At 39.6% G+C, this 26,480-nt stretch overlaps 1 protein-coding gene across 2 annotated transcripts; it reads right to left on the reverse strand.

Moving 5' to 3' along the window:
* Positions 1-526: 526 nt before the first annotated feature.
* Positions 527-25,464, reverse strand: ssh2b (slingshot protein phosphatase 2b). 2 transcript variants are annotated; one of them, XM_059352314.1, is made up of 15 exons: positions 24,992-25,464; positions 18,778-18,821; positions 9,226-9,338; positions 9,055-9,119; positions 8,855-8,976; positions 8,700-8,765; positions 8,532-8,597; positions 7,556-7,750; positions 7,059-7,152; positions 6,789-6,917; positions 5,318-5,364; positions 5,004-5,150; positions 4,684-4,884; positions 2,808-3,855; positions 527-2,281 (listed from the first exon to the last, which is right to left on the reverse strand). In XM_059352314.1, the coding sequence occupies exons 1-15, from the start codon at positions 25,052-25,054 to the stop codon at positions 1,034-1,036; spliced, it is 3,648 nt and encodes a 1,215-aa protein (XP_059208297.1). In that variant the 5' UTR covers positions 25,055-25,464; the 3' UTR covers positions 527-1,033. The 2 variants fall into 2 exon arrangements, with proteins under 2 accessions (XP_059208297.1, XP_059208296.1); XM_059352313.1 differs by lacking the exons at positions 18,778-18,821; positions 24,992-25,464 and adding an exon at positions 12,361-13,005.
* Between the last annotated feature and the right edge of the window lie 1,016 nt (positions 25,465-26,480).

The raw sequence follows: 26,480 nt of genomic DNA on the forward strand, positions 1-26,480 counted from the left end.
CATTCTTCAGCCCTCCAAAACTTTTTGAAACAAGGATCTAGCAGCTGGTCCCTTATTAGAAAAAGTTTTTTATGTTTTTGTGCACTTTAGAAAAGAGTTTTGGATCTTAACACGGAAAGAGGATGGGACAGAATTAATTCTTCCAAGATTGGGAGGCTTTTTTGTGGAAGTGGAATGGGACGGGAGTTATAATCCACTCCCATTTTACCCTCTGATTTCAAAGTTAGCATTTCTATAATTTGTTGACAATGTAATACATTGTTTATATTACTGATTATAATCGATTATTATGTTCTTTTTCACAGTCATTTCCTTGCAAAATTGGCGCACAATTTTTCCAGCTCAAAAATCAGGGATTTTTTTTCCCAGCTAAGTCTCAAGGATACGATACTGGTCGGGCTCTATGAAAGAACCCATCTTTACCTGATCATTTTAAACCAAATTTGCACGTTTGGGATGTCTGTTCTGATGTAGTTGAGTCGATTATTTTACCTCTCAGATTGTACCAGCTGAATCATTTTCTTGGCAGTAGCTTAGCGGCACAACAAGTAAAAACTGATGAAGAGACATGAAAGCATAAGAAGAGGAAAAACAGAAGCTGCATTCCACCTATAACGAGGTCGGATTATTCAATGAACCAACAGCGATTGGAAGTAAATATCAAGTTCACGATGGAGGATCCAGCAACGACGCGAGGAGTGAATACGTGCAGGCTCAGGTATATTCATATTTGGATGATTGTTTTTGCTGATTTTGACACAGCACTTCTACCAATTTGACTGATATTTTAGTGTAATTGACCGGACCCTTCATAGCCTTGTCACTTTTCTCATATCTCTGATTTCACAGAGATGAACTCTCAGCTGAACTGCAGGAAAAATGTACAGAAACTTGTTAACATGTCCTTTAAGGCAAGAGGCATTGGGTTGTTTTGCAACATTATGCACTTGATTTCCATTTCTCACAGGTGTGCATGATCCCTCTCGCTCTCTCTCTCACACACACAAACACACACACAGACACACAGTGAGGGTTACATGGTGTGGTAAAGGGTACTAGCAGTTCTTTTTTTCAGCCGCCTCAGGGGGTGAGTCCTTCCATATTGTTGCCTTGTGGACATCAGAGAATCCTGCTCCGGGAGTTCTCCTTTCTGTGGACTGGATGGTAAAACGACTTTCTGTGATGTTTTTCCAGCTTCAGAAAGCCTTTCGGCACCAGTCCTGAGGACTTCTGGCTGCTGGCAGGCAGAGGGAGGAGAGTTGTGGACCCGCTGCTTCTTGGACTCGTCGCTGGCTGTGTGGACTGGAGGCTGTGCGGATGACAGAGCTACAGAGGAGCGTCTGAGCTCCCACTCGTTCAGGTCGTTGGCGAGCAGCTCCAGACAGCCCAGTTTGGCAAGAGAGGCCGAGCGCTTCATCAGGGATGGAGGGGTCAGCCCCGCCTGGCGAATCCTCGCCTCCACCTCTCTGACCCTCTTCTGGATGCTGCTGCCTCTCTTCTGAGTGGTTCCCGCACTGAGGCCGAAGACCTGGTCAACGCACTGGGCCTTGCCGGCTCCGTCCATGCTCACCTGCTGCAGGAAGGCACCCAGTTCGCACAAAGTCTCCCACGTCTCCCTCATGACAATGTCCCCGTGAGGTCCCTCCATGGAGAAGTCCCAGTCCGTGCCGGACTCCAGCTCAGTCACACCCTCCAGACACAGGAAGTTGACAGAGGCAAAGGGAGAGTGGGCAGAGCGGTGGAAAGAAGAGGTAGAGAGCAATCTGGTGTCAGCAGGTTTGAGTCCTTTCGTGCTTCTGTCATTATTTCCTACTGCCGCCATCTCGACTTCCTCACCACTCTCCGTTTTAACGTCTCCAAACGCATCATCGCCCTCCTCCTGCACGGTGCCCACGTCTGACGCCCGCGAGTCAGCTGCCGCACTCTGCGAAGTCGACATCATGACAGCGTGGGCGCTGTGCGGGCGTAGCTGAGGGCCGGAGGAGGAGCTGCCGGAGAGGGACGGCGGAGAGGAGGAGGGTGACGGAGTCTCGTGCTCCTGTTTCATTCTTTGCTCCAGCTGTCTGGTGACGCGCCGCACCGACCCTCTGGTCCAGTCGCTGTATAGGCCAGCAGAAGCAGACTCCTCCTCTTCTTTGTTTTTCACTTCCTCTTTCACATTCTCAGCTTCCTTCTGTGATAAAACCTCTCCATCCTCCATTTCCTGCTGAGACTTCTTCACTTCCTGGTCCTGAGAGACCTGAGGCTTCAGTCCTGTTACCTGCACAGGGACGCTCAGTTCCTGCAAAGAAAACATAAAAATTGTAATCTAGTTTTAATATATCCATAAAGTTGTTAAAAAAAAAAGGTAAAACACATTCTGATATGACATATACAGGTAGAGCACAGAAGATTCCATTGTTCTACCACCAGGTGGCACCTTGGACTCAAGAAAAATAAAAGCTAAACAAACAAATTCATGATTTGCTACCAACTTTGCACCACAACAAGCAGTGTTTGGGAGTTTTTGGGGTCCTGTTACATGTTACTCACCCCTGCTGTGTTTTTTTTACTGTAATATATAAAATCTATTTAAAAAGTTCTGCAGCTCAATACAATCATAGCTAGAAGAAACTCAGAAATGTATTTTGTGTATGGATGATCCATATTACATTGGGACATATTACACAAGCGTAGCCTTGCAAAAAGATCAAGACATCTGCACACTTTTCTCCAATATATCAGCAAATGAAACAAACTTTCTTCAGTAATTTATTTGCAGTGAAATAAGTGTGCAGTAGTGTTGGAAGGTTTTGCAGCAGTCTTACCCGTCTCTTCTCCTCCTCCTTCCCCTCTCCGGTGAGGATCTCCTGAGGCAGTGGTGGTTGTTGTTGTTCCTTGCCGCAGCTCTTCAGCACAGCTGCCTGCTGCACTGCAGCACAGTGACTTTTACCGTCCTGACTCATTCCCTTGAACTTTTCTCTGGCACTGAAAAAGTTAATGTGATCCGCGCTGTGGCCGAAGAGCACCTCACTGCTCTGTGGAATGGCACTGGGGTAGCTGATAAAATCACTAGTGGAGTGAGGATGTGCTGCTAAGCCATTCAGAGACAAGCTGCACATCTGTTGGTCACAGTCTGTTTTTGGGACAGGCACTGGTGCAGACAGAGACTGGGGTCCGGCCTGTGGTGTGCTTGGTGTTTGTGTTGCCGCAGGCTCAGGCACTGACACGAGCATCAGCTTCTTCACGGGCAGAGAGCAGGATGTCACCTGCGGCTTGATAAGCTCTCCTGTGCAGGCTGGAGTCTGGGATGGAGCTGAGGAGAGGGGGAGGTGGTGGAAGGAGGGAGGCGGGAGAGGCTGGCCCACGGAAACACTCTGTGCAACAGTCACCATGTCTGACTTTTGAGGCTCTGGCACCAACGTGGCGGCTGTTGGCTGGGAGAGAGGAGGCGACGATGTCGGCTCCTCGGAGTCACACACGCCGTTAGAGAGGGGAGGAGATAACGGAGTCACAGAGCCAGCTGTGGACTCAGGACAGGGGGGGTCCAGCTGGCTGATCTGGACTTCAGCAGAACGACGAGGGGCCTCCATGCTTCGAGCTGCCGACCCCTCAAAGGATGAGGAGCTGAGCTGATTGGAGTGGATGCCGGTGTCGGGCTGGCTCGTGGAGTGAGTTGTTTTTCCAGTGATGGTCGAGGTTCCCAGGGAATCCAGCAGCTCTTTCACAGAGGGGCCCTGTGCACCGCCCGCCTGGTTGTGGGGGTCGGAACGGCCGAGGCTGTGTGGCTGGGCGTGAGATTTAGACAGCGGCTCGTGGTGCTCCGACAGGTCGCTGTCAGAGTGAGAACGCCACAGTTTGTTGTGCCTCTGCTTGCTGAAGAACGAGAAAGAAAATAACTTAAAGTCTTCATGCCACTACGGTCGTCTTCATGTAAACATAAATACATAATGCTTTAAATGTAATTTAATAAGGTTATTGTGTCAAATATAATGTGTCACAAATAAATATAACGCTGATATAAAAAACATAACACATACAACACTGGATGAAATGTTCAATGTGAAAGCAGTAACTATTTGTTTTGGTTTTCCAGCCTGCAAACGCTGCAAGCTTTCATCAACTTTTTTATAGCCATGACAGGATGCTGTTTACATTGAAAAAAGTTAATTTAGTATTTATTGAGTATGAACTTAGTCACAGTTGATTCTGTAAATTAAAATATACATTTTTTTTGCAGTTAAAGTAGGGCTGCACAATTTGAAAATATCCTTGCAATTGCAATGGGATTATTGTAATTTTCATCATTTTATCATTGTGTGATTTATTTGCAAGCATCTCTTCCAGATATAGAATATTACTCCCTTTTTTTATCTGAAGAATACAATTTGTATGCTTGGACATTTCTTCAGCACCACATATTTTGCCTGAAACGAATATTGTGTCTCCTGCAATTTGAATACTGCACTATTCCAAACTGCAAATTCGATAAAGATAGATTTGTGCAGCCCTAGTTCAGTGTATTGATGCAAAAAATCATACATTAAATCCTGAGCACATCTTGAAGTAGTTCAAACCTGTGCTTGCCTTTCAGTTTTATTCTGATTGATGCTTTATTTTATTAGTCTTAGCAATCATACACCCCACATGAAATACAGTTTCATAGTGGTGTGTGTGTGTGTGTGTGTGTGTGTGTGTGTGTACCTGGCCAGCAGTATGCCCTGATATTCCTCCAGCTGTCTCATAAACGAGGGGTTGGGTTTGGTCACAGCTCGACGCTCCTTGACATAATCGAAGGCCTTTTTCAGATCCCAGCCGTACTCCTTCATGGCGTACGCGATCACTGTCGCTGCAGAGCGACTCACACCCATTTTACAGTGCACCAGGCACTTGGATCCAGCTTTCCTGGAGGAAAGAAGAAGAATCACTCAGACGTTAAGGTCTATCCATATACTGTAAGGCAGTTTTAACAGAATAATCATATCAGAGAAAAGATGGAGAAATATCACTTGTCAGGAACTCACTTGGCTCTCGATATGAACTTGTAGGTGTCGTTCCAATAAGCCAGCAGGTCAGTGGCCTCCTCATCGTAAACACGGATGTTGTGGTACTCAAACACACCAGGGAAGAAATTATCGATCTCCCTGGTTACATTCAGGATGTACTGAACCCTGAGAGAGAACGAGAGGAAAGAATAGAAGAAGATAAAGAGACTCACAAAACATTTAATTTAGTTCAACAACAGTGATTGTTTGGGTCTTATAATGTAATCAAAAGTTTGTATTGAATTCAGTACAGCTTGTACTGTATACGGTGTTGTTTTTGTTCCCCTCCTTACCTGCTGTTCTGCAACTCCTCCAAATTGGATGCATTCCACTCAGATCCCTGAAGGAAACAAAAGCAATCCTCAGACTAGTTCAGAGTTTTTCAACTGAGCTTTTCATAATGCTCAAATCCTGCTGCAAGGCATCCAACAACCAACGAGCACTCCTAGCCAAACAACAACAAAGTAGCTTCAAATTTGGAGGAAATTAGAATTACACAAGAAGACTATCACATATTTTGCAACGTTCCCCAGACGTGGATTGGGCCCGACTTACAACTAGTGTTCAGACATTTAACTTAACCCTTAGCAGTAGGAATAGTCTGCTAGTGTCTACATGGGAATTTCTGCTTTTTTATTACGTTTCTTGAGGCATATTGAAATGCTTCATATCACCAAAATCTGTACAACCAAAGCTTATGTATGAGGTTATGTAAGTCACTAAATCACAATAATTGATAAAAGTATTGAAATTGTGTCATAAATAAATAATAAGGGACATATTTTTCACAACATTTTACTAAATAAACACAAAATCCATAAGATTTCGAAACGTAGAAACATGAATAACATCTTTCCTATCACTCCATAAGTTATTTGAACGATTTAATTTTTTTAGATATGACTTTTATGAGTGCCAAGAACTGTTTTTGTTTCATCCATGACAGAAATATTTTCCAGGTGCCTATATTGGTATTTCTGCTTGTTGTGATGACATTTCTTGGGACTATTTTCAAATGCTGCATAGCCATAAAATCTGTAAGAATCTAAGTTACAAGGTTATGTAAGTTAATAAACAATAATAATTTGGTAAAAAATATTAAAATTGTGCCATACATAAAAAAGGAATATAGAAAATATTTCTCAATGTTCTTTCTAAAAATTAAAGGAATATTTCTTGACACACCTAAATTATTTCAACTATATATTAGTTTTATTTTTTGAGACATGTTCACAATTATGAGCAGTGTGCTGAGGCGTTTTTATCTTTTCATCTGCAAAAGAAATATTTTCCAGGAGCCTACGTTGGTATTCCTGCTTATTGCGAAAACATTTCTTGGAGTATTTTCAAATGCCTCATATCAGAAAATCTGTACAACCTGAGCTAAAAGATTATGCAAGTTAATAAACAACAATCTTGTCCATTTCTCTTCGACATTCCTATCAACCTGCTTCTCTGCTCCTCTCTCTGGTGCAAATTAAGCTTAGTTTAGCATCGCACGCAGCCAGCGTAATGGCATCATCAAAAGCAGACAATGTAATGACTCTGGGAACAGAAGCCTTAACTTTCTGCTGCTGAAAGAACAAATGCTTTCTATTATATGATATATGCTGCTATTATAGTTTTTATTTTAGACTGATTTAGACAGGAACATGCAAAACATTTTTGCATCAAGTTAAAAGAACTGAGACACTTTCTATTCTTAAGTGTTCTCAGAAATGTATTTGTGATCTCGTGTTGTGGAGGTATTCTGAAGAAACTTACCAAGAAGACGTGGTCAAAGATCTCCGTAGGACTGTCCATCTGTCCCAGGATGACAATCATCTCGTTGTCGATGTACTCCTTGAACTCTCGCAGGTTGCAGGTCATGTTCATTTCCAGCTCTGTTCGGATCTACGGAAAACGTACAAACACACCGGTAAAACCCTCAAACAGCAAACCTAAACCTAAAATGCGAACAACACATTTTTCAGTGAAATTAACTGCAGTAAATGTCAGAGATTGATGAATCAGTTTGGAGAAGCTCTGCCTCACCTCTTTGCAGGTGACATTCTCCAGGTCTTTTTGCATCATGATCTCCCTCAAACTGGATTTGATCTGACGCTCAGTCAGCTCTCGTTCTGTAGGTCTGCAGAAACACAGCGACACGAAAAAACAACATATAAACTAAGTGCAGGTCTATTCACTTGTAGAAAGTGTTACTGCCCTGGAGGAGACATCTGAACAAACAAGACGCTTGTGGTATTATCATCATTGTATTAGAGACACGGTTACTAGTTTGATTTAATTTTATTTCAAAAAGTTTTTTGTTGTACATTTTATGTCCCAATGTTCCTGTAGTTTATATCTGATGCTGCTGAATTAGGTCAGAAATTCTGGCTGACATTATGTGCAGAATTTTTGGGAATATGCATTATATAAAGTCTTTGTATAAAGTTGTAATATTTGTAGGATTGCAATATTTTGTGTATTAGTATCGTGATATTATCGAAAACGTTAGAAAAGCTTATAATCACAGCCCTAATACTTACGCATCAGAGAAGAGCACGGGCGAGTCGGCGCGGTGCGACTGCACATCTTGCATGGCGTTCCACTCGTTGATGCGGGCCTGGTCGGAGCAGACCCGGCTCTGATAGTAGCTGACCCAGGTGAGGAACAAGCTGCCCGGGAAGTAATTGTGACAACGAGCCACCTCGCACGCTTTATGGAGTGATTGGAGGGCCGACCTGCGAGGAAGGAATTTAAAGAAAAAGGAGATTGAGATCTGTGTAAACAGATCTTCAGTGAATATTTGTCACGTGACCAGAGTCAATCATGTCTTCACTGTGTTGCTGAGGAGCAGAATTTAATGTTTTTAACAGAACCTAGTTAGTGCAAACACTTAATTTGTGGTGATGTTTCAAATAAGACATGTAAAAAAGCCTTTATCAGATACAATCCATTCCAAGATGTTGTAAAGTTCAAACTCTGACGATGATGCCTGTTTTTACAGTTTTTCTATGATAAACTGTGTTTTTGGTGATTTTCTTGAAAAAAACATACTTTCCAAAACGGTTCAGATGGTGAAGGTACCAAGACAAACATTTGCGAATGATAAAAGAGCAGATAAACAGGTGTCTCTCTATACATTAGAATATCACGGAAAAGTTAATTTCCAGTAGTTCAAGTCAAATAGCCCCAACTAAGTATTGAGTGCATATATATGGACATACTTTTCAGAGGCCAACATTTCAATATTAAACATACTTTTTATAATTGGTCTTTTGTAATATTAAACAAAAATGTAGACACTGAATTGTAGGGCACCGTAAAATGTAAGCCATAATCATTATAATTAACAGAAATTGTTAATTTAAGACGTGAAAAGTTTAATTTGGTGTGTAATGGATCTATATAATGTGTTATTTCCAGTTTTTGAATTGAATTATTGACATAAACTTTCTATGATATTCTAATTTATTAAGATGCACCTGCAGATATCAGTTTCTATCAAGTCGTGTGACTTACCACATGGCCTGCACAGAAACGGGCTTGAAGACATGAATTCGGTTATCAGTTGACACACTGAAACCCCTGAGAGCACCGAGGAGAGAAGAAACAAAACGAAAAGACAGTCAGCCATCTTAGCAGCAGACAGGAAGTGTGTAAGCTCTGTGATTAAAACACGTTTCTCACCCATCTCCGTCCAAATGTATCAACGTGTCGCTCCATAAGGCCAGAACCAGCCCTACAGAACATGAGCTGAGAGGGGAAACAGTAAATTTACTCTCCATTTTATGACTTTACACACACTATAAAAACAGACAGGCTTGTCTATGTTTCTGTCTCACCTGTCTACAGGGCTAAAATCCATTCCCAGCACCACGCTCTCCTCAGTGTCTTGGCGACCGTTGGTTGAGACAACCACCATGTAGCGGGTGATCTGAGTGTGGACGCTCTCTAAACGAACCGCCTGGAGAGGTGAAAAACAGTTGATGTCTCTGCAGCTTTAAGACGGACTTTTTATGTTTGCGTTAGATTTTGTACCCACCAGTTTGATGTTGTCCTCTGGTCTGAGGAGAGTAAACATGGTTTGCAGATGCTGCTGGATGTCCCCTGGTGAGGTCAATAACATCTTATATCAGTGTCAAGAACTGCAGTTTTGCAAAAATTACCAATAAAAAACAGCCATTTGTTCTTGAGCAGGAGCTTTTCACCTCACCTGCATGTTTGCTGCGCAGCTGTGAGAAGCGAGAGGCAGACGACGCAGAGGAGCCATTTCCTCGAGGTAAGAACAGAGCAGCTCCTTTAACAGTCAGGAAACTTTCACTGATGCTGGAAAGATGAGAGAGAAAACATAAAGAGAGTGAGAACCAGCAATTAATTAATAATGTTTTTTTACTTTCCCCAACAATCAAACACAAGTGGCTCTAACTTAACAGGAACTGTATTTTTGTGCAAATGTAAAGTTTAAAGAGCTCAAACAAGTTGTAGTTTAAACATAGAGTTCATGACAGAAGAAGGATCAGTAAATACTAAAATAAAAAAAGTTGTTGTTTTTTTTAAGTTAAGATGGCCCAACGTGAGGATTTTCTTCCTTTCTGCATCTTACATGACAGTAAACTCAATGTCTGTTTGTTTGGGACTTTTGGTCAGTCAAAATAAAGACAGTTGTGATGGGCTTTTTAAAAAGTTTTTCTGACAATTTCTGACAACTGAAAGTTAAATCGTCAGCTTTTTCATTAATCTACTAGTCTTATGGCTCTCATGTTCATGCATCAATGAAAATAATTGCTGTTTTCAGCTTCTCAAATACTAATATTTCCAGCATTTCTCTGTTTTAGGATATTAAACTGAATTAAACTGAAAACTGAACTTTTGCTTTTGGTCTGACCAGAAAGATATATTTAAATCACTTTGGACTTTGAGAAACTTCAACTTTTTTCACTTTTTTCCTGACGTTTCTTTAGACCAAAGACCAAACAATTATTGAATTAATATAGGAAATAAGCAGCAAATTAATCACTTGTGAAAACAATCATAAATTGCAGCCCTACAGGTAAAGCTAACACTGTTACTGGTGTTTTGATTTCTTTTCATTTTTACTAACTGCATTCAGCACAAGCTTTTCTTCACTATAAAAACCATCTGCTGAATATGTTTGCATTTCAATAATGGTGATTTAACTGCATGTTTTCTTAGAAAACACATGTGACATCCTGCACAAACAACATATACAAAACAATAATGGGAGAGATTTATGAGCCTTTATGAGTTTCACCGTGCAACAAACAGCAGCTGCTTCCAATAATATGCTCGTTTAATTTTCATAAAAGTACCCACAAAAACATATGAAGTCACAGAGGAAAAAAAACAAAAGCATCCACCCATTTACAGTCCGTTTATTATATTGGCACTAACCGGGAAATTATAACTCAACTGTTTCACATAACTGAGCAGCCACCTGGCATAAAATTGGCATTTGTGCTGAGCTGCTCTCTAAACAACAGAGTTATGTAACAGACTTAAGATGCTTGATGCATTCCTTAGATTTTGATGCAGCTTTGCCATTTTTTGGCTGAAATCGTAGCAAGAAACAATTACAGCAAATGTTCAACAAAGAGATTTATTGCCTGGGATTAAGCTGACCCCATTATGTTATGAAACGATGGACAGCAGTGATCCCTGATTGTTTATATGTGTCACTCTGTAAAGAAGACAACGATAAATATAGGCCAAAGCTAAGGAAGGACTATCAGAAACAGGAAGTCCCCTTCTGTCACCGTCTGCTGTGAGGACAGAGGAGGACGGGGACAGCCTTAATTATAAAAAGGATGATCAGGCAACCTGTGAGTTTAAAAGTTTCTACTTTACATTTCAGAAGTACAAGCCTGACACCAAAAAAATCTGGGATGCCATTCAAAACATAAAAACAGAATGCAAAAAATAAAAACAGAATGCATCAAATTTAGAATTCAGAGTGTATGTGTTTTTTAATTGAATATATGACAGAATTGGCGCATTATTATTATTATTTGTTTTATTTACACTTGGGACAACATCCTAACTTTTTTGGAATCGGGTTGTAGAAAAATGCAATTCATTTTGCATGCACCAAGTAATTAAATCCCATATGAAGAGGTAAGTCCTGTGTAGTGACATATTTTGATATTAAGTTTGAGTTGCTGGGAGGCATTACATTAAAGTTATTATTGACTTCCTCAGGCCATCAGAGGGAACCTACTACCAGTACATTTACTCAATTACTGTAATTAAGTAAAGTACAAGTACCTCAAGATTCTACTTGAGTATTTGCATTTATGTAACTTTATACTTTTACTTAGCTACATTTTAAAAAGGTGAATATTGTACTTTTTACTCCACTACATTTAGCTGACAGCTTTTGTTACTTTTCAGGTCGAGATTAAAAATAAACATGTAGTTTAATTTATAAAAATGTGCAATTATTTTAACTTATCAGTACATTAAGCAGCATTAAATTGCTACCTACATATATGTATCAATAATTATAATATAAGAATATATATGTAGACTTTTAGTGGGGCCATTCTGCTTAACGAGTACTTTTGCTTTTAATACTTTAAGTACATTTTGATTATTTCGTACTTTTACTTTAGTAAGGTTTTGAATCCAACACCTTTTGGAATTTGTCTTTTGGTTGGCACACTGTATGTTGTGCATCAGTCCTTTACTTAGGCAGTCTCCAAGTAAAATACATCTCGACTTGGTGGAGCAATCAGACCAACAGCCAATTAATGCCAGCTTTCAGTCCCAGCATAAGATTCTCGTCTGTAAGATTTAATCACATCCTCTTATTCATGACTAATCAGCTGCAGGTACACTGTGTGCCTTTTCCTGCTGTGTGCCCCCTCAAAATGCATTTTTAGTCACATCTGAAACAAAAACAAAAAGGTGGGTGGAGACAGAGTGCATGTGTGCATATGATGAGTACAGCATCTGGCAGACATTTCACATGAAGCAAAGGGAAGGAAACCTCTTCCTGCAGCGACTGACCCTGCTGTCATATCCTTCCTTTTATAAGTCATCATGGGAAAACCACATGCCTTTGTCAGCCCCACCACTGTGACAAAATGTTGAAAAGCAGGGCAGAACATGACCTGTGTTATGACAGGATATGAGGGGACTGTCCAGGCATGCATCAATAGCAAAAAGGTCCAACCACTCACTGATATCCTGCATTGATTTACTCTCCTGATATGCAAAATAAATCAGACTGTAGCAGCATTTATGGAGCCTACAATAACCTCAAGCTGCAATTCATAGCTAAACATCTTCACACAGACAGCCTGAGGCTTTAAGCACAGTTTTAACTTACAGCTGATAAATTTCCCCTTGAGAGATCACGGAGTTCTCGGTGAAATACGGTCTCATCGCCGCCCTGCAGCAGGCGCAGAAGCAGCCGGTTGATGAGCTCCGTGGCGCGGTCACAACACCGGGAGGCATCGCTGCTGTGATGCCGGCCACAGGGCGCACAGAAGCGGGCTCAAGTTATCGTCAGTCGCTGTTGTGGTGTTGAGATGAAGAGGGGGTCACTCCGCTGCAGCTCTGGTGAAGTCTCACTTCTTGGATGTTTTGCTTTTAATGCACATCCCGGATTGTATTATTAGGGAGTTTTGGGTCAAAGACGATAATCTTGGCAGTTTAACAAGCGCGGTAATATAGCCTGATATTCAGAAAGAGATGTGTAGCACATGCTGCAGAGGAGCAGGTGTCTGAACATCTGCTCAGTGATAGTGTTTCGTTATTCTGCAGCAGGCTGCGGTAAAAGCTGCCGTGGAGAGGGGAGGAGACACACATGGTCCAATCCGTGAAAACAGCGTCTGTCCGAGGCTGTATGAGGGATTATTAGTGCCACAACGATAGGGACAGGGGCTGTATGACAGTCATTGATAAAAATCCGCCCTCAACGTGAGATAACGACGCACAAGGCATGCTTCAGTGTGTGTATGAGACGGGCTTGAACAGGCTTTCCATTGACTGTAATGTAAACCGCCCTTGTTAATATTATACACCTCGAGAAAATTATGTAATGTAAACAGTGGGAATGTCCGGTCAGGGCGGGCAGAAGGGAGGTGGATGCACCAAACAAACCCCAGATTTCAACCCAGGAGATTGGTGTTGGTGTCCCATTTGAAACCTGCATAACTGCGGAATTATTTTTTTTTAAATTTGGTTTATTATTGCCAAAAGTTTACAGTTTCTTGTAAAGAAGGAAGTTTATTTTAAAAATGCAAATATGTGGAGGAAGGTGGCACACAGCCTCCGATACAATCAAAATCAAGTATCAGGGCTGTGACAAAATGTCAGTATCTGACGAGTTGGGATTTTATTCGTTAATGTAACTTATTATTTCAAAAAAGATTAAGACATGAGTATACACAAGTCCTAAGATGTTACTGCAATTGACAATTGTTCCTGATGTACCTTGCAGAAGATTTTGACCAAATACCATTTCAAATAAAAGGCCCTCACATTAGTACAACAGATATCTATAAAAATGGCTACATTTATTTTGTCCAAACTAAATATTGTTGTTGTTGAAACAACGGAAAGACTTAGAAGGGTTCGAGAGTTTATTTTGTTTCTGTCGAGATTAAATCAAGTGTGTTCTAGTGTGTTCCCCACTTTTCCATTGCATTTTGCCCACTTGAACAACAAGTTGAAATAGTATCTGAGTTCAAGTTGTGCAGTTGTTGTACAACTTCTTCATCTCGATGATTTTGCTTCTGCAATTGTATTCAACAAGCCACAGCTTCCCAGACTGACACATATGATTAAATGAAACCATATAAACTAACAAAACAATCCCTAAACCCTTAACTTTAAACTTAAAATGACAAGATTCAGTTTTGTGAACATCTGCAGATATAAAAATATAATCTCCATCTTCCAGGAGAGGTTTTCTGGTTGTCAAAAACATCTTACCCTGCTGACAATTTTCTCTCTTCTCATGACGACAACAGCATCGGAAAACTTGCCATTACAACACTTCTCCTGATCAAGGTATTTATTACTCTCCATACCCAGCGGGGCATCCTCGGGAGAGTTTGTGTAACACATTGATCACACTTGTTTTGTCTGTGACGAAGTTGTGTAACCAAGTCTCAAGCTGTAGCCTTTAGGGAACATCCTCACAGAGTCAGAGACACCTGACACCAAAATGTGCTGCTGCTTCTAGTAACACCCCGACCACAACAACAACAACAACAACAACAACAACGGAAAAAGGATTGAGAAATCAAAAAGCCAGGGGACCCAGGAGCTGAGAGGGAACTCGACCTGACACTTGGTTACGCTGCTTGTTTATCTCTCATGGTTTCAATTTATAGTATAGATAACAAACTGGGGGTGCATGTGCAGACACCACCTGACTGCCAATTCATATTACAGAATAAACAACAACTGCAGAGGTGTTTTCATTGGTTACGTCCATCTGTTGCCTGTGCAGTACTGCAGCTGTATGTAGCTGTCGAGGTTTAAGCCCAATAAACAGAAATAAAACACAACTTCTACTGTTCTTTTATTTATTGAGGAGATTGAAATATATACTTTCCCATTCATGTCTGAATATACTTAAGAATTAAAACTTAATTGTTCTTTAAAAGGGTGTACTTGCATCATTATCCAACTATATAACCATACCAGTGGCATAAATTGGTTGTAAAATGACAATATCATGTATCACAATAATTTCAGGGACAATACATTGTCTAACAAAAATTGTTATTGGATAATGTGACAGGCCTACATTATGGCAATAAACTATATAATTGTAATTTTAAAACCATTTTATGCAACTGATATAATAATAACAGTAATAAGTAATATTAATAGTTTTTTAAAAACTGGGAGAAAACTGCAAAGTAACAACATATTAGCTACACGTTAGATGTAAGTAGCAAAATCAACAAGTTGACGTTTTTTGTTGCACCTGCTTTTAAACAGAAGCCCAAGTCTATCGTCAGGAACACACTGCTGACTTTCTGGCAATACTTTGCCAAATGTGTTGTTGATTCTGTTTTTTTATGTAAACACAACAGGCATATCGTAACAATATATGGACGTGACCTAGCTCAGACAAGATCTGGCCCATAACCCTGTCCTCCAATCCTGGCCCTGGGCTCATCGCAACCCGTATGCTTGCGTTTGTGTTGTTGGATACATCTCTCATGTTCCACCTCACTATTCTCTCATTTGACTGCTGAAATTCACACCGTCCAATGACAAGCAGCAAAGCCCAGGATGTGGTCGTTACATGCAGACAGACACCGGACACTCCTGTGTTGCCCTTATTTCTCCAGGTACACAAACACACAGATGGTCACCTTAGTGATTAAAGCGTCACATATACTGTATAATACAGTACACACACGGATATATTTTCTACTCTTCTTATTTATGGATTTAAATCACACAAACGCCTTCAAAACACACGCACGCACGCACGCGACTGGCCCCATCTATGCTAAGAGCAGCCGAGTTTTATATGTTGTGCACAGGCAGGAAGTCAATCTTATTCTTTACAGTCAATCTTCTAGACAACATATATTAGATTATAAAGCAGATTAAAATTATTTATTGGATGCATTTTAGAGGCACACAGAGAAATTAAAATAATATCCTTCCAAGTCAGATGAATAATTAGAAATTCTACTTTTGTCCCGTCTGACAAAAAAATTATGCAGACCAAATGACGACCCGTGTCTAGGGATGGGTACCGAATTCGGTACTTTTATAGGTACCGACCGAATTCCGTCGGTACTACCGAGTACCGATTCATGTAAAATCAAACGGTACCATGTTTCGGTACCTAAACGGCGTTAACTTTAATTTATTTTTTTAAATGTATTTACCTCCTCGTCTGGTCCTGTCTGCTCACCGCGGCCGCTAACTGCTGCCCTCTTCCACCGCGGAACAGAGACCAACAGCCGGCTCTAGGTCTTCTAGCCGCCAGCTACTATCTCTCCAATGTCTCTACCCGGGCTTGGCCTTCGTCTGCCTCCAGATTAGACCTTCCTTACTCCGTTTGCTCTCTCCAATCATCCGTAGACTTTTCATTAGCAGCTAGAAGCTAGCTGCTGCATCTCTGGTCCTCCGCTAATACTCCGCTCTTCAACTCAGGAAAATTACCTGCCACTTAACTCCAAACTGCCTCGCTGAAATTAAATCCCTCGGACTCCTGCGTCATCCTCGATATGTGCACAGAGCAGCCCGACTCAACTTTGTTTATTCCATCATGCTATGCCCACAATACTGTCTGACCGGTGCTGCGTCGCACAGCTACGACGTCATCACAACAAATCACACGTGCACTTGCAACTTTTTTTTTTTCTCCTCTGTGCCACCTGAGAGCGCTCCTCTGCATTCTTTGATAACACTGCAACCTTCATGTTACAAAATGTACGTTCACTCAACAATAAAGCACTGCTCATCCTGGATTTTATATTGTTTTGATATATTTTTTAAAGTTTATATTTTGAGAAATAAATATGTTACGCAAAAGTACCGAAAATTGGTACCGTTGAGTACCGGTACCGATTCCCAGGTACCGGGTATCGGTACCGTATCGATTCAAATGTGAAAGGTACCCATCCCTACCCGTGTCAGAATAAATTCATCCTTCTCCCCGAGTTCTCCTCTGTAGGTCCTCTGGTGACGTTGCTGCTTTAGCAGATGTCTTTATCCTGCTGATGTCACCGACTTTAATCAGCAGCACAGCAGTCGGCCCTGTTTACTGCATCACTAAAGCCTTGTATAGTCTGAATAGATGTTACTACCAGAGTCAGAGATCAGATTTGCTGCAGCTGCTGGCTTCTACAGGCTCTGACGTCAGCAGTCGGGACATTCATTCAGTATTTCAGTGTGCAGACTTGCATATAATGAGTCTTTTTTTTTAACCATCGGTATGTGAATGGCTACTGATTGGACTTAAATACACAATGAAGTGAAAATGATATTATAATTTTCATGCTGTGTCCCTGTTAGTTCTTCATTTATCTCTTGCTTCATATGCTAAATATGTGTCAAAAAATGTTTTGTGTGTGTTTTTATACCAATTATTTTTACCTGTAAAGCATAAATGTCTAAAATGAAATGTGATTCAGAAATGAAAATGCAATCTCTGGACTCTGCAAAGGTACTCGGCTGCTCTCTTAAATAGGTTAATTAAAAAATATTATTCATCATACATGCAATGTATTACATCAAAAAATTCCATAAATAATCAAATAAAAAATAAAGAACATATGGAAATAGAATAAATAGTAAATAGTATACTGTATGTTCAGTATCAGTCAATTGCTGGCAATTTAAATAAAATAAAAAAATAAAGAGCATACACAATTTCTAAATAACCCAAGCATTATTTTCTGAATTGTATATCATAATCAGTCATACTGCGGTCTTGGATTATTCCTTCCAAGTAATAAAACTATATAATAATAAAAAATAAGTTTAAAAAAAAGTAAAATAAACTCTTCTGAGTAACCATACATTTACTATGCCTTGCTTGTTTAATCATTCATTTATTATAAATTATTTATTAAGTATTTAATGGTATTATGATTTATTCTATTATATTTTATATTCAATTTTGAAATATGTATTCTGGGGCAAATGCTGTATAATCATGTGATATAAAAAAAGGTATTTAGTACACCTGTGAATGCTTATGCAATAAATAAATCACAGTAAAGTCACTTCAGTATGCGGAGGTATTCACTCTTTATCCTAAAATAATAATAAAATAGAAAGTAATACTAGTTTAGAACATACTCTGAATCAAAACGACATCTGATCCAATGGCTACCTCTTTGTACACACACACAGACACACATACACACACAGCCCCACTGTGTGAATATAGATTTCACTCCCAGCTGCACAAATACAGAAAGCCCTCTCAGTCGGATGGCACAGAGCTCCAATGACCAGACAGACACAGAGGCGCTCTGACTTTGGGAGGGGCCACCAATCAGCCCCTGGATCAGCAGTGCAGCTCCCCCTGACCCACATACACAGACCTGACTCACCAGGACTCTACTGCCCCCTAATGGACAGCCAGAAAACCACAGTTAATAATCCCAAAACATGAGAAGATTTCAGGAGTTATTAAAAAGGGCCAAATAAAACAAAGATGGAAGTCGGCGTGTTAGAGTCTACGGTTCACTGGTATCATGTGTGATCTAGAACAAATAAACGCAGCAGGCAGGAGGAGGAAATTGCTGATCGCTGGTGGACTGAAACCAGTTGCAAACGTGGTTGAGGTGAAACAGGATGAACCAGATTCCAACTCTGGTTAAATGCCAGAGGCAACAAGGGACAGCTAAGGATTGTGAGGCCACAATAGCACCACAATAGCACAGCAGCTCTTTGTATCAGAAAAGGAAGGAAGTCCTGCAGCGTCAGACACATTTAATGACTTATCATCAAGTGCTTCATCAGGTAAAAGTCTATTTTAGGTTGGGCAATGTCAAAGTCAGATATCAGGGGCAGAAACGTAACAATTTTGTAAAGCTTATTGTCTCTATAAACCAATTGTCCTAACACAACACTTCCGTTACAATGTCATTGTGATCAAAACTCTTGGTTTATGAAAATCCCCACGACATATCACATTTTTGTGGAAACAGGAAGAAGCTTTGTTTTCTTTGCGCTAATGTCACACACAAGGAAGCAATTTTTTTCAAAAACAAATGCAGGTGATGTAGCACAATATGTGTCGGTTTCTTACCTCCTCGGCTGAGAGCGACGGTCATCCTCCCCACTACCGGACTCCTGAAGAGAAAGAATGAGAAAATTACAGTTATTAAAGGTGTAAATATCATACAATATTGGATTTTCAAGAGCTGAGCTTGGAGCTAGAGACGCAGCATAAAATTAGTATAAACATGTAATTATTTGGATGTTGATGTATCGCAATAATAGCATATATATGCAAATCCCAACACTGTTTTAGGCATTTTATTGAGATTTTTTTTTTTTAAGCAATTTAGAACTGTATTATTATTTTAAAAGATAACATACAAGCTGCCATCAGTAATTTAAAATTATTGCTATTTTTTTCTATAGCAGGAAAGAGCTGATTCTTTATATAGTAAAAATAAAAGTATTATTATGATAGTATTATTTATGCTTATAATGGTTGAGAATTGTGAAAATAAAGATTAATATTCTTAGAGCTGTGATTATTTAAAAAAATTGGCAACTATTTGATAATAAATTAATGATTCAAGTAATTTTTCAGGTGGAAAATGGCAAAAAAAAATGCATTTTTAGCAGCTCAAATGACATGGCCTTGCACTTTTAGAAAATAATTCCATTATATTCTGACATTTTAGAGGTGAATGATTAATCAAGAGACAGTCAGTAGATAAACTTATAAGACAAGCTGTAGTTCTAATTAAAAATAATTTTATCCATCCATCCATTTTCTTCTGCTTATCCGGGGCCGGGTTGCGGGGGCGGTCAGCTGAGGTGGTTTGGGCATCTGGTAAGGATTCCTCCCGGGCGCCTCCCGTTAGAGGTGTTCCGGGCACGTCCAACTGGTAGGAGGCCCCGGGGAAGACCCAGAACACGGTGGAGGGATTATATCTCTCTCCTGGCCTGGGAACACCTCGGGGCCCCCCAGGAGGAGCTGGACGTTGTGGCTGGGGAGAGGGACGTCTGGAGTGCCCTGCTTAGCCTGCTGCCCCCGCGACTGCGCGAAAATAATTTTAGTCTTAGAGATATTTGATTAATTTTATGATGCTCCGTAAAGGACTCACTCTGTAACTAAATTTATATATGTATCAATAAATTATTATCGTATTGTAGCAAATCCTATCTTCAACGCAGAGATCATAATCAATTAAAAAAATGTTTTAGCAACATGAAATAAGCTTCCACTTAAGACAAACAATTAGTAAGACAAAACCACAAATGAATAAAGTCCAACTGTTCCACATTAGGTAAAACAAAATTTTTAAAAAAAAAGAGTAGCTTGTGTATTTATGTCCATACTCACAAGCATACACACATACATTATAAAGACATTAAAACTCCAAACCCATATTTATGACTGCCTGAGCAGCAGATAGCAGCCGTGCACAAAGACATCAGGGAAAGCAGAGTTGAACTCTCCAGGAAAATGACCTCAGTCTGTTTTTAAGGTGTGGTCGGTCAGAGAATAACAGACACACACACACACACACACACACACGAAAAAAAACAAGCGGGGCGATGTGGAAGAGAGAATAAAAGAGACTAATTCAAATCACAATGTGGAATATGAAGCTTTGCTTAATGAGAGGGCTGAGGATTAGAGACAGATTAACACCTGGCACTTATCGTGCAGGGCCTGCTACTTATCTTGTTTACACTGTATGTGGGCTTTGCTGGCCTTAACAACATTACAGAACCATTAAAAGCTTCAGAAAAGAAAAAAGTGGATTACAGGCTGAGGAGAACAAACAAAAAGATGAACCTGAACGTGCTTTCTCTGAACAAAGATGGATGATATGGATGGAAATTAAGTTTCAGTTGGATTAGTCATATGCAGGTTAACACCGGGTCAGCGATGCAATGAAATGTAAAGTATCTGACGTAAGAGTGGGTAGGCAAAAGATGACAAAAAGATTCAATAAAAAAAGATAGAATTACAAGAATAAGATTAAATTACTATAGAGTGGCAAAGTCCATTCTCTTTTGATGGACCATAATGGAACTAGACATTTCGCATCAATTACAATATTGGCTTACTGAGCTGAACAAAAGTTAGAGGTTGTGTCTATATATTGTACAACATCACTGTTTGTTTGTTGTTTACATGAGAATGTCACCAACATTTAGGCCAACATGATGCATTAAAAAACAACCAACCATTGTAAGAATTTTTGAAATAGAAGGGTAGTTTGAGAGGGCAGACCACCACCAAAGCCATGCTTTATCTCAAAATGGTAATGAAAGTGAAAATGAATTAGAATGATTTGGATCTCTTCCAAAATGATGTGGATTCTTGCTAGGCCTGTTAGGATAATTACAATAAGGGCTTATTGTATGATATATGGACATAATTATCCATATTTCCCGTTACGTTTCCCTGCAGGTGTGTTTACTTAATAATGTCAACAACACTTTTGCCAACATGATGTTTGACAAAAAGCAGGTTTTACCGACTATTGAATTCCCAGTAACGCGGGTCATAAGCATTGATTAAGTCCTACTAAATTTCCCCACTGCAGGATGAATAAAGTGTTATCTTATCTTGTTATAAGACGCAGCACCTACTGCAAGCATGTTTTCACAGCACCTAAGCCCAATGAACAGAAATAAAACTAATCATTTCTGCTCTATACTTTTCTTTTTTTGAGGATATTTTTTTTTCATTTGCATGTGTGAATATTCTAAAGAATTAAAAGTTCATTGCTTTACTTGCATTATAATAATTGTATATTATTATTACATCAGCTGCATAAATTGGTCTTAAAATGACAATCATATCATTAATCACAATCATTTCTGACAAATAATATTGTCTTAACAAAAATAGACACCTTGACAATCCAAGAATATAACTTCCTTGTAATAAAGTAATCCCTCCAAGAAATCTATTTAAAAACAAAACAGTAACTATATTCAGAATACCAATAAATTAAACTGTAACTGAATGCATTTAAAATTTTAAAAATGCAATTTTGTAATTGTTAGTCCCCAACCCTGTATGCACACATCAAAAAATAAATAAAAATCACAGTACTTGTTATCATCTGGGAAAGCACAGATTATATATATATGTGTGTGTGAGCAAAACAAAGTATAGCATTGTGACGTTTTGCCCTGGTTATTGTTGAAGCAAAGTGAGGAAGATAATACTTTATTGTCAGGTCTTGTGACACTTTTGCAGAACCTCAGCCACATTATCCAAAGCAGGTTTCCACTCATGGTTCTCTGACTCAACAGCACAAGAGATATTTAAAACAGATCATGTAAAGTATGTGTCCAAAAAGGTTTCTGCTTTCAGGATTTTGATTGTGGCAAAACGAAGGATGAGTATGGGGATATATTTGATGTGTATTAATAATTTGTACTGTGAAGTACTTTGTAATAGAGTATTTATGTTACTAGACACATTTGCTGCTGCTGTGTCCTACATTGTGACATATCAACCAAACTTTGTTTACATGCGTAAACATGCTGAGATTTTGCATATATGAAAATGTGAGATGATTTTTCCAAAGCTTATGGAAATGTGAACCTGAATGTGCAGGCTGGGCCGGAGAGTCTGCAAGTCTGTGCTGCACTGGGAGTCACAAGTTACAGCATCAAGTGTCACCAGGTTAAAACTAGTAAACACTTCCCCCCCTGAAGGCAAAATTTGTTGTATACCGTGTGCGTTTCCCTTACAAACACCATTATTACAAAGCACACAGACACCAGGCTGGACAGGTTCAAGTAAAGATGGTGGAGAAAACACACACACACACAGGCGCGAGACAGCAAGACACAGGAAACCAGACATGTCTGTGCGATGCGTTATCACTGTATGTGTGTGTGCGGGTTGCAACATGAAAGCATATTTCCAGCAGAAAATGCTTCACATCCTTCACCACCCCCATCTGCCTCACCTTGCTAAATTACACACATCTTCTTCCTCTACTTTTAAAGCTCCTGGCATGATGACTGACTCACCTGGCTCATTCTCACATATCGAACATGTATGATAATCTAAAAAATAAAGTTAACACACTTTATATTCCTTCACACTGATTAATACTGATCTAAAACTTCTCATTACATCCACTCTATTGTGAGTTGCTTTGGAAGACAGAACAAATCATGGAAAATGTGTGCATGTGAAAAGCAAGACAGTTATCATTATGCCAATCTCGTCGAACCGGTTTGACTCAGAAAACAAAAAGGTGTTAGGGAGGGGGTCCCTTTTCAAGGCCACAGTATTTAGAGATTGTTTGTGACTGACGTTCTTGGTGAAAAATAACTTGACTGCAGTTTGTGATTTAGGACTCTGTAGGTGGTAACACACCATGCATTCATGTGGTGTTGGAATAATCAACAAAAATAAGTTCCTGACGGGGCAAATTCATGTCAAGGCCTCCTTAAGTTTGAATAATGAATAAAATAAGTCTGAAATTTGGTACACAACTTGCACAGTTTACTCATAATATGCTAAAATCATTCAGACGAAAGTCAATTTAGATTTAAGGTAAGAAGACTTGTATTTATTCATCAGTGTTTTCCTGAGGTTTGTGAAAGACGTAGGTGAATGTATTTGTCAGGGGAGTTGGGAAAATGTAATACTTTCAAATAAAATTTAAAAAAAGGAATTTGACATTTTTGACCATTGTTTTTACCATATCTATGCACAAAAAGTTGGAAAAAGCAACTTTGGAGCAGATAAATATAAAACATCTGGTCACATTACATCTGGTTAAAGTCTTTTAGTACATTTTGACGTTCTTCACATTGATTTTTACATTCATTCAGCTTAGGTGGTGTTAAAATTGTCTGGTTACCTACTGCATGTCAATATTTTGCTTATATGTAATTTGAAATATTGTACTTGATTTTGACCATTAGTTTTCTGTCCTTATATTGGAGATAAGATTAGTTAGAAAGTTATTGATTCGCATTAAGACCTGTTATCAAGTCAGGTAAAGCAATATTTTAATGATTTTAGGGAATATACACACTCTGACAAAATAAAGTATTATGTATCCACTTTGTAGCCATGTGGTTTCCATTACGATTTAAAGTTCATAAACACACATAAACAACTTCTCAACTCAGGAAATGGGACTATCTGAGAGAAGAGATGAAACAGTCTTCTGTTTTGATTTATCATAGGGTTGGGCAAAACGCAAAGCAATATGGATCTGTAAAACATTTAAAGGTTTTTATAAGCGTTGCGTGATGTCTACCAAACCAAACATCACAATGGATGATGACATCGTCAGTGCAAGTCGTCCAAACCAATCAAATATATTTGTGAATACTTCCTGTAATACTTCCTGATAAAGCAGATCAAACACAAACATTTCATACTACACTCTGATAAAACGTAAGATGACTGAAGACATGCTGACAACAATGCACACAGCAGATCTGACACAGGAAGTGTGAGATTGTGTAAAACAAACAAACAAAACACCTTAACTAATGGAGAGCTAAGAGTCTATCTTCTGAAGGGATTTCCTGCTTCTGTAGAAATAAGACGAGCAGAGAGAACAGACAAAAAGAAAACCACCTGCTCCTCTGATTTGCATGGGCACCACACACACACAGACAGACATCAAAACCGCAGACAAAGACAGAAAGATAGAACGGAAAGACAGAGACAGACAAAGAGAAAGACACACGTCCACACACAGTGTTTACATACCGAGACAGCATATAACAATAACGCAAGAGTAAATACCCGCATTCATGCGTGTCACAGGGTGCTTATTACGACCGGAAGTGCATGACATTTTTCTTGTTACATAGCTAAACTACAACTCTGCGTCTGAAAAACGTTAGCTAGCAAGATACTTTGTTGCTACGTCTATGAACATTAAAAAAAACTAACAAAAGTGGTGAGTTTGTTGTTGTTTTTGGACACAAGTAGCCAACTTGAACCTCTGAACTGGCGGAAATTTGTAAACAGGAACCCGTGGAGAATAATAAAAACAAAAGTGGTAGCAGTTTTTTAGCTAGTAAGCTAAAGTTGCTATTTCTTTTTCAAACAGGTGTAACGAATTATTCCGGAGCCGGTTAATTTAACTGAAAATGATGAGGTTCTATTTCACGCATGCGCAGGAGTACAAAGGCAAGGCACTTTATGACAGTCAGTAACCGACACAAAAAGAGAGCGGAAATGAAGCTTTAATTCGCCTTAAGGTAGCGAAGAGATGTTGGGTTTGATGGTGGCGGTGGTGGAAGCGGCAATGGTAGTGGAGGAAGGTTTCTCTTACCGAGACGCAGGGGCTGGAGCTGGTGCTGGGGGTCGGTGAACGCTGCACGGTAACCAGCGCCATTCAGCGACCGGGAAGCGGACACCTGAGATGAAGCGACGGCGGCGAGACGAGCATAATTGATTTGAAGGAGGTAGAAAGCCCAGCTGTATCCGGGTTTGTTGCTCCTCTTTAGTTTTCTCCTCGCTCTTTCTCCCTCTGACCGTTGACTATTTGACTACTCCCCGGCTGTTTCCTCTGTCAGCGCCGCCTGCGCATGCGCAACTACCCATAGCTTGTCAATCCCGATTAACCGTTTGAGTGCTGGACGTAAACAATGCAGCTGTGAGTGGAGTCTCAGTCACACAATGAGCCTTAACTGCTGATTTAGAAGTGAATTATGTTTTAAAAATTGTGCATACTGACCTCCATCATCAGGCAAACATCCTACAATAATTAAATTCATAAAACATGTGTTAACCCTCTGAACCAAGCAGTTTCTGGGTGGTTTTTTTTTGCTCTTTTTACATTTTACTGTGGCCTTGTTTTCAGTTCCTGCAGCTCTATGGAATCAGCACAATCATGGCTCCAAGTGGGAACAGGGAACAACTCAAAAATGTATTTTGTGTAGAATAGCACAGCTATAATGACATCAATAATAAAAGAAGTTGAATTTCTTTGATAAATTATTTTTTTAAATTGGAATGAAATGGAATTTATATAAACAACACTTTTCCAAGTGTCCAAAAGTGTCATGCATGTAAAGAAAAAAAATAATCTCCCCATATTATACGTATTGAACTATTTGCATTTTTACAACATTTCCTGGCCTCTCCTCTCTGTTCTGTGTAAAAAGCAAACTGCAAACATTTGTCATGTGACCGTTTGTCTCAGCAGAATCAATCATAGCTTCGTAGTTGCGCTGAAAAAGAGCAGAATTTAATGTTAATTTTAAGCTTTGTTTTGTTTGCTCTTTCTAACAGAATCTATTGTAAGATATGATCCGTTCAAGATTTTTACAATAATGCCTGTTTTTACAGTTTCTTTCAAGGATACATGGTATACAAGGTATTTTTGGCAATCTTCTAAAGGAGACATACTTTTCAAACCCGCCAGCAGGAGGGGTACAGAGGGTCAAAGGGTGACTCTAAATATTTTAATTGTATATGTATACCATTTCTAGGTTTTAGGGTGCATTCCGACAACACTCTGTAGACCAATGGTCTACCAGTGTCTACTCGCAGTACATCAGCGAAAAATAAAGTTTGTCCCACCATTATAAAAGAGACATCTGTAAAACTATTAACAGATCATCTCAAACTGTAAATAAGGTAAATTGTGACCCTATTAATGCATTTTTGATCCATTGAGTTTTTTTATTTGTAAAGGTAGTCGTTGAAAGCAATTTTAAAAAATCTGAGATGTCATCACAAGGATAAGGGAATGGGCCAAGTGCCAACTCACGGGCGGGGCAAGCCGGAGAAACACTACTGTGCATATTCAGTGGGCC

The sequence above is a fragment of the Centropristis striata genome, chromosome 15 (genome assembly GCF_030273125.1).
Source record: "Centropristis striata isolate RG_2023a ecotype Rhode Island chromosome 15, C.striata_1.0, whole genome shotgun sequence".
NCBI lineage: Eukaryota > Metazoa > Chordata > Actinopteri > Perciformes > Serranidae > Centropristis > Centropristis striata.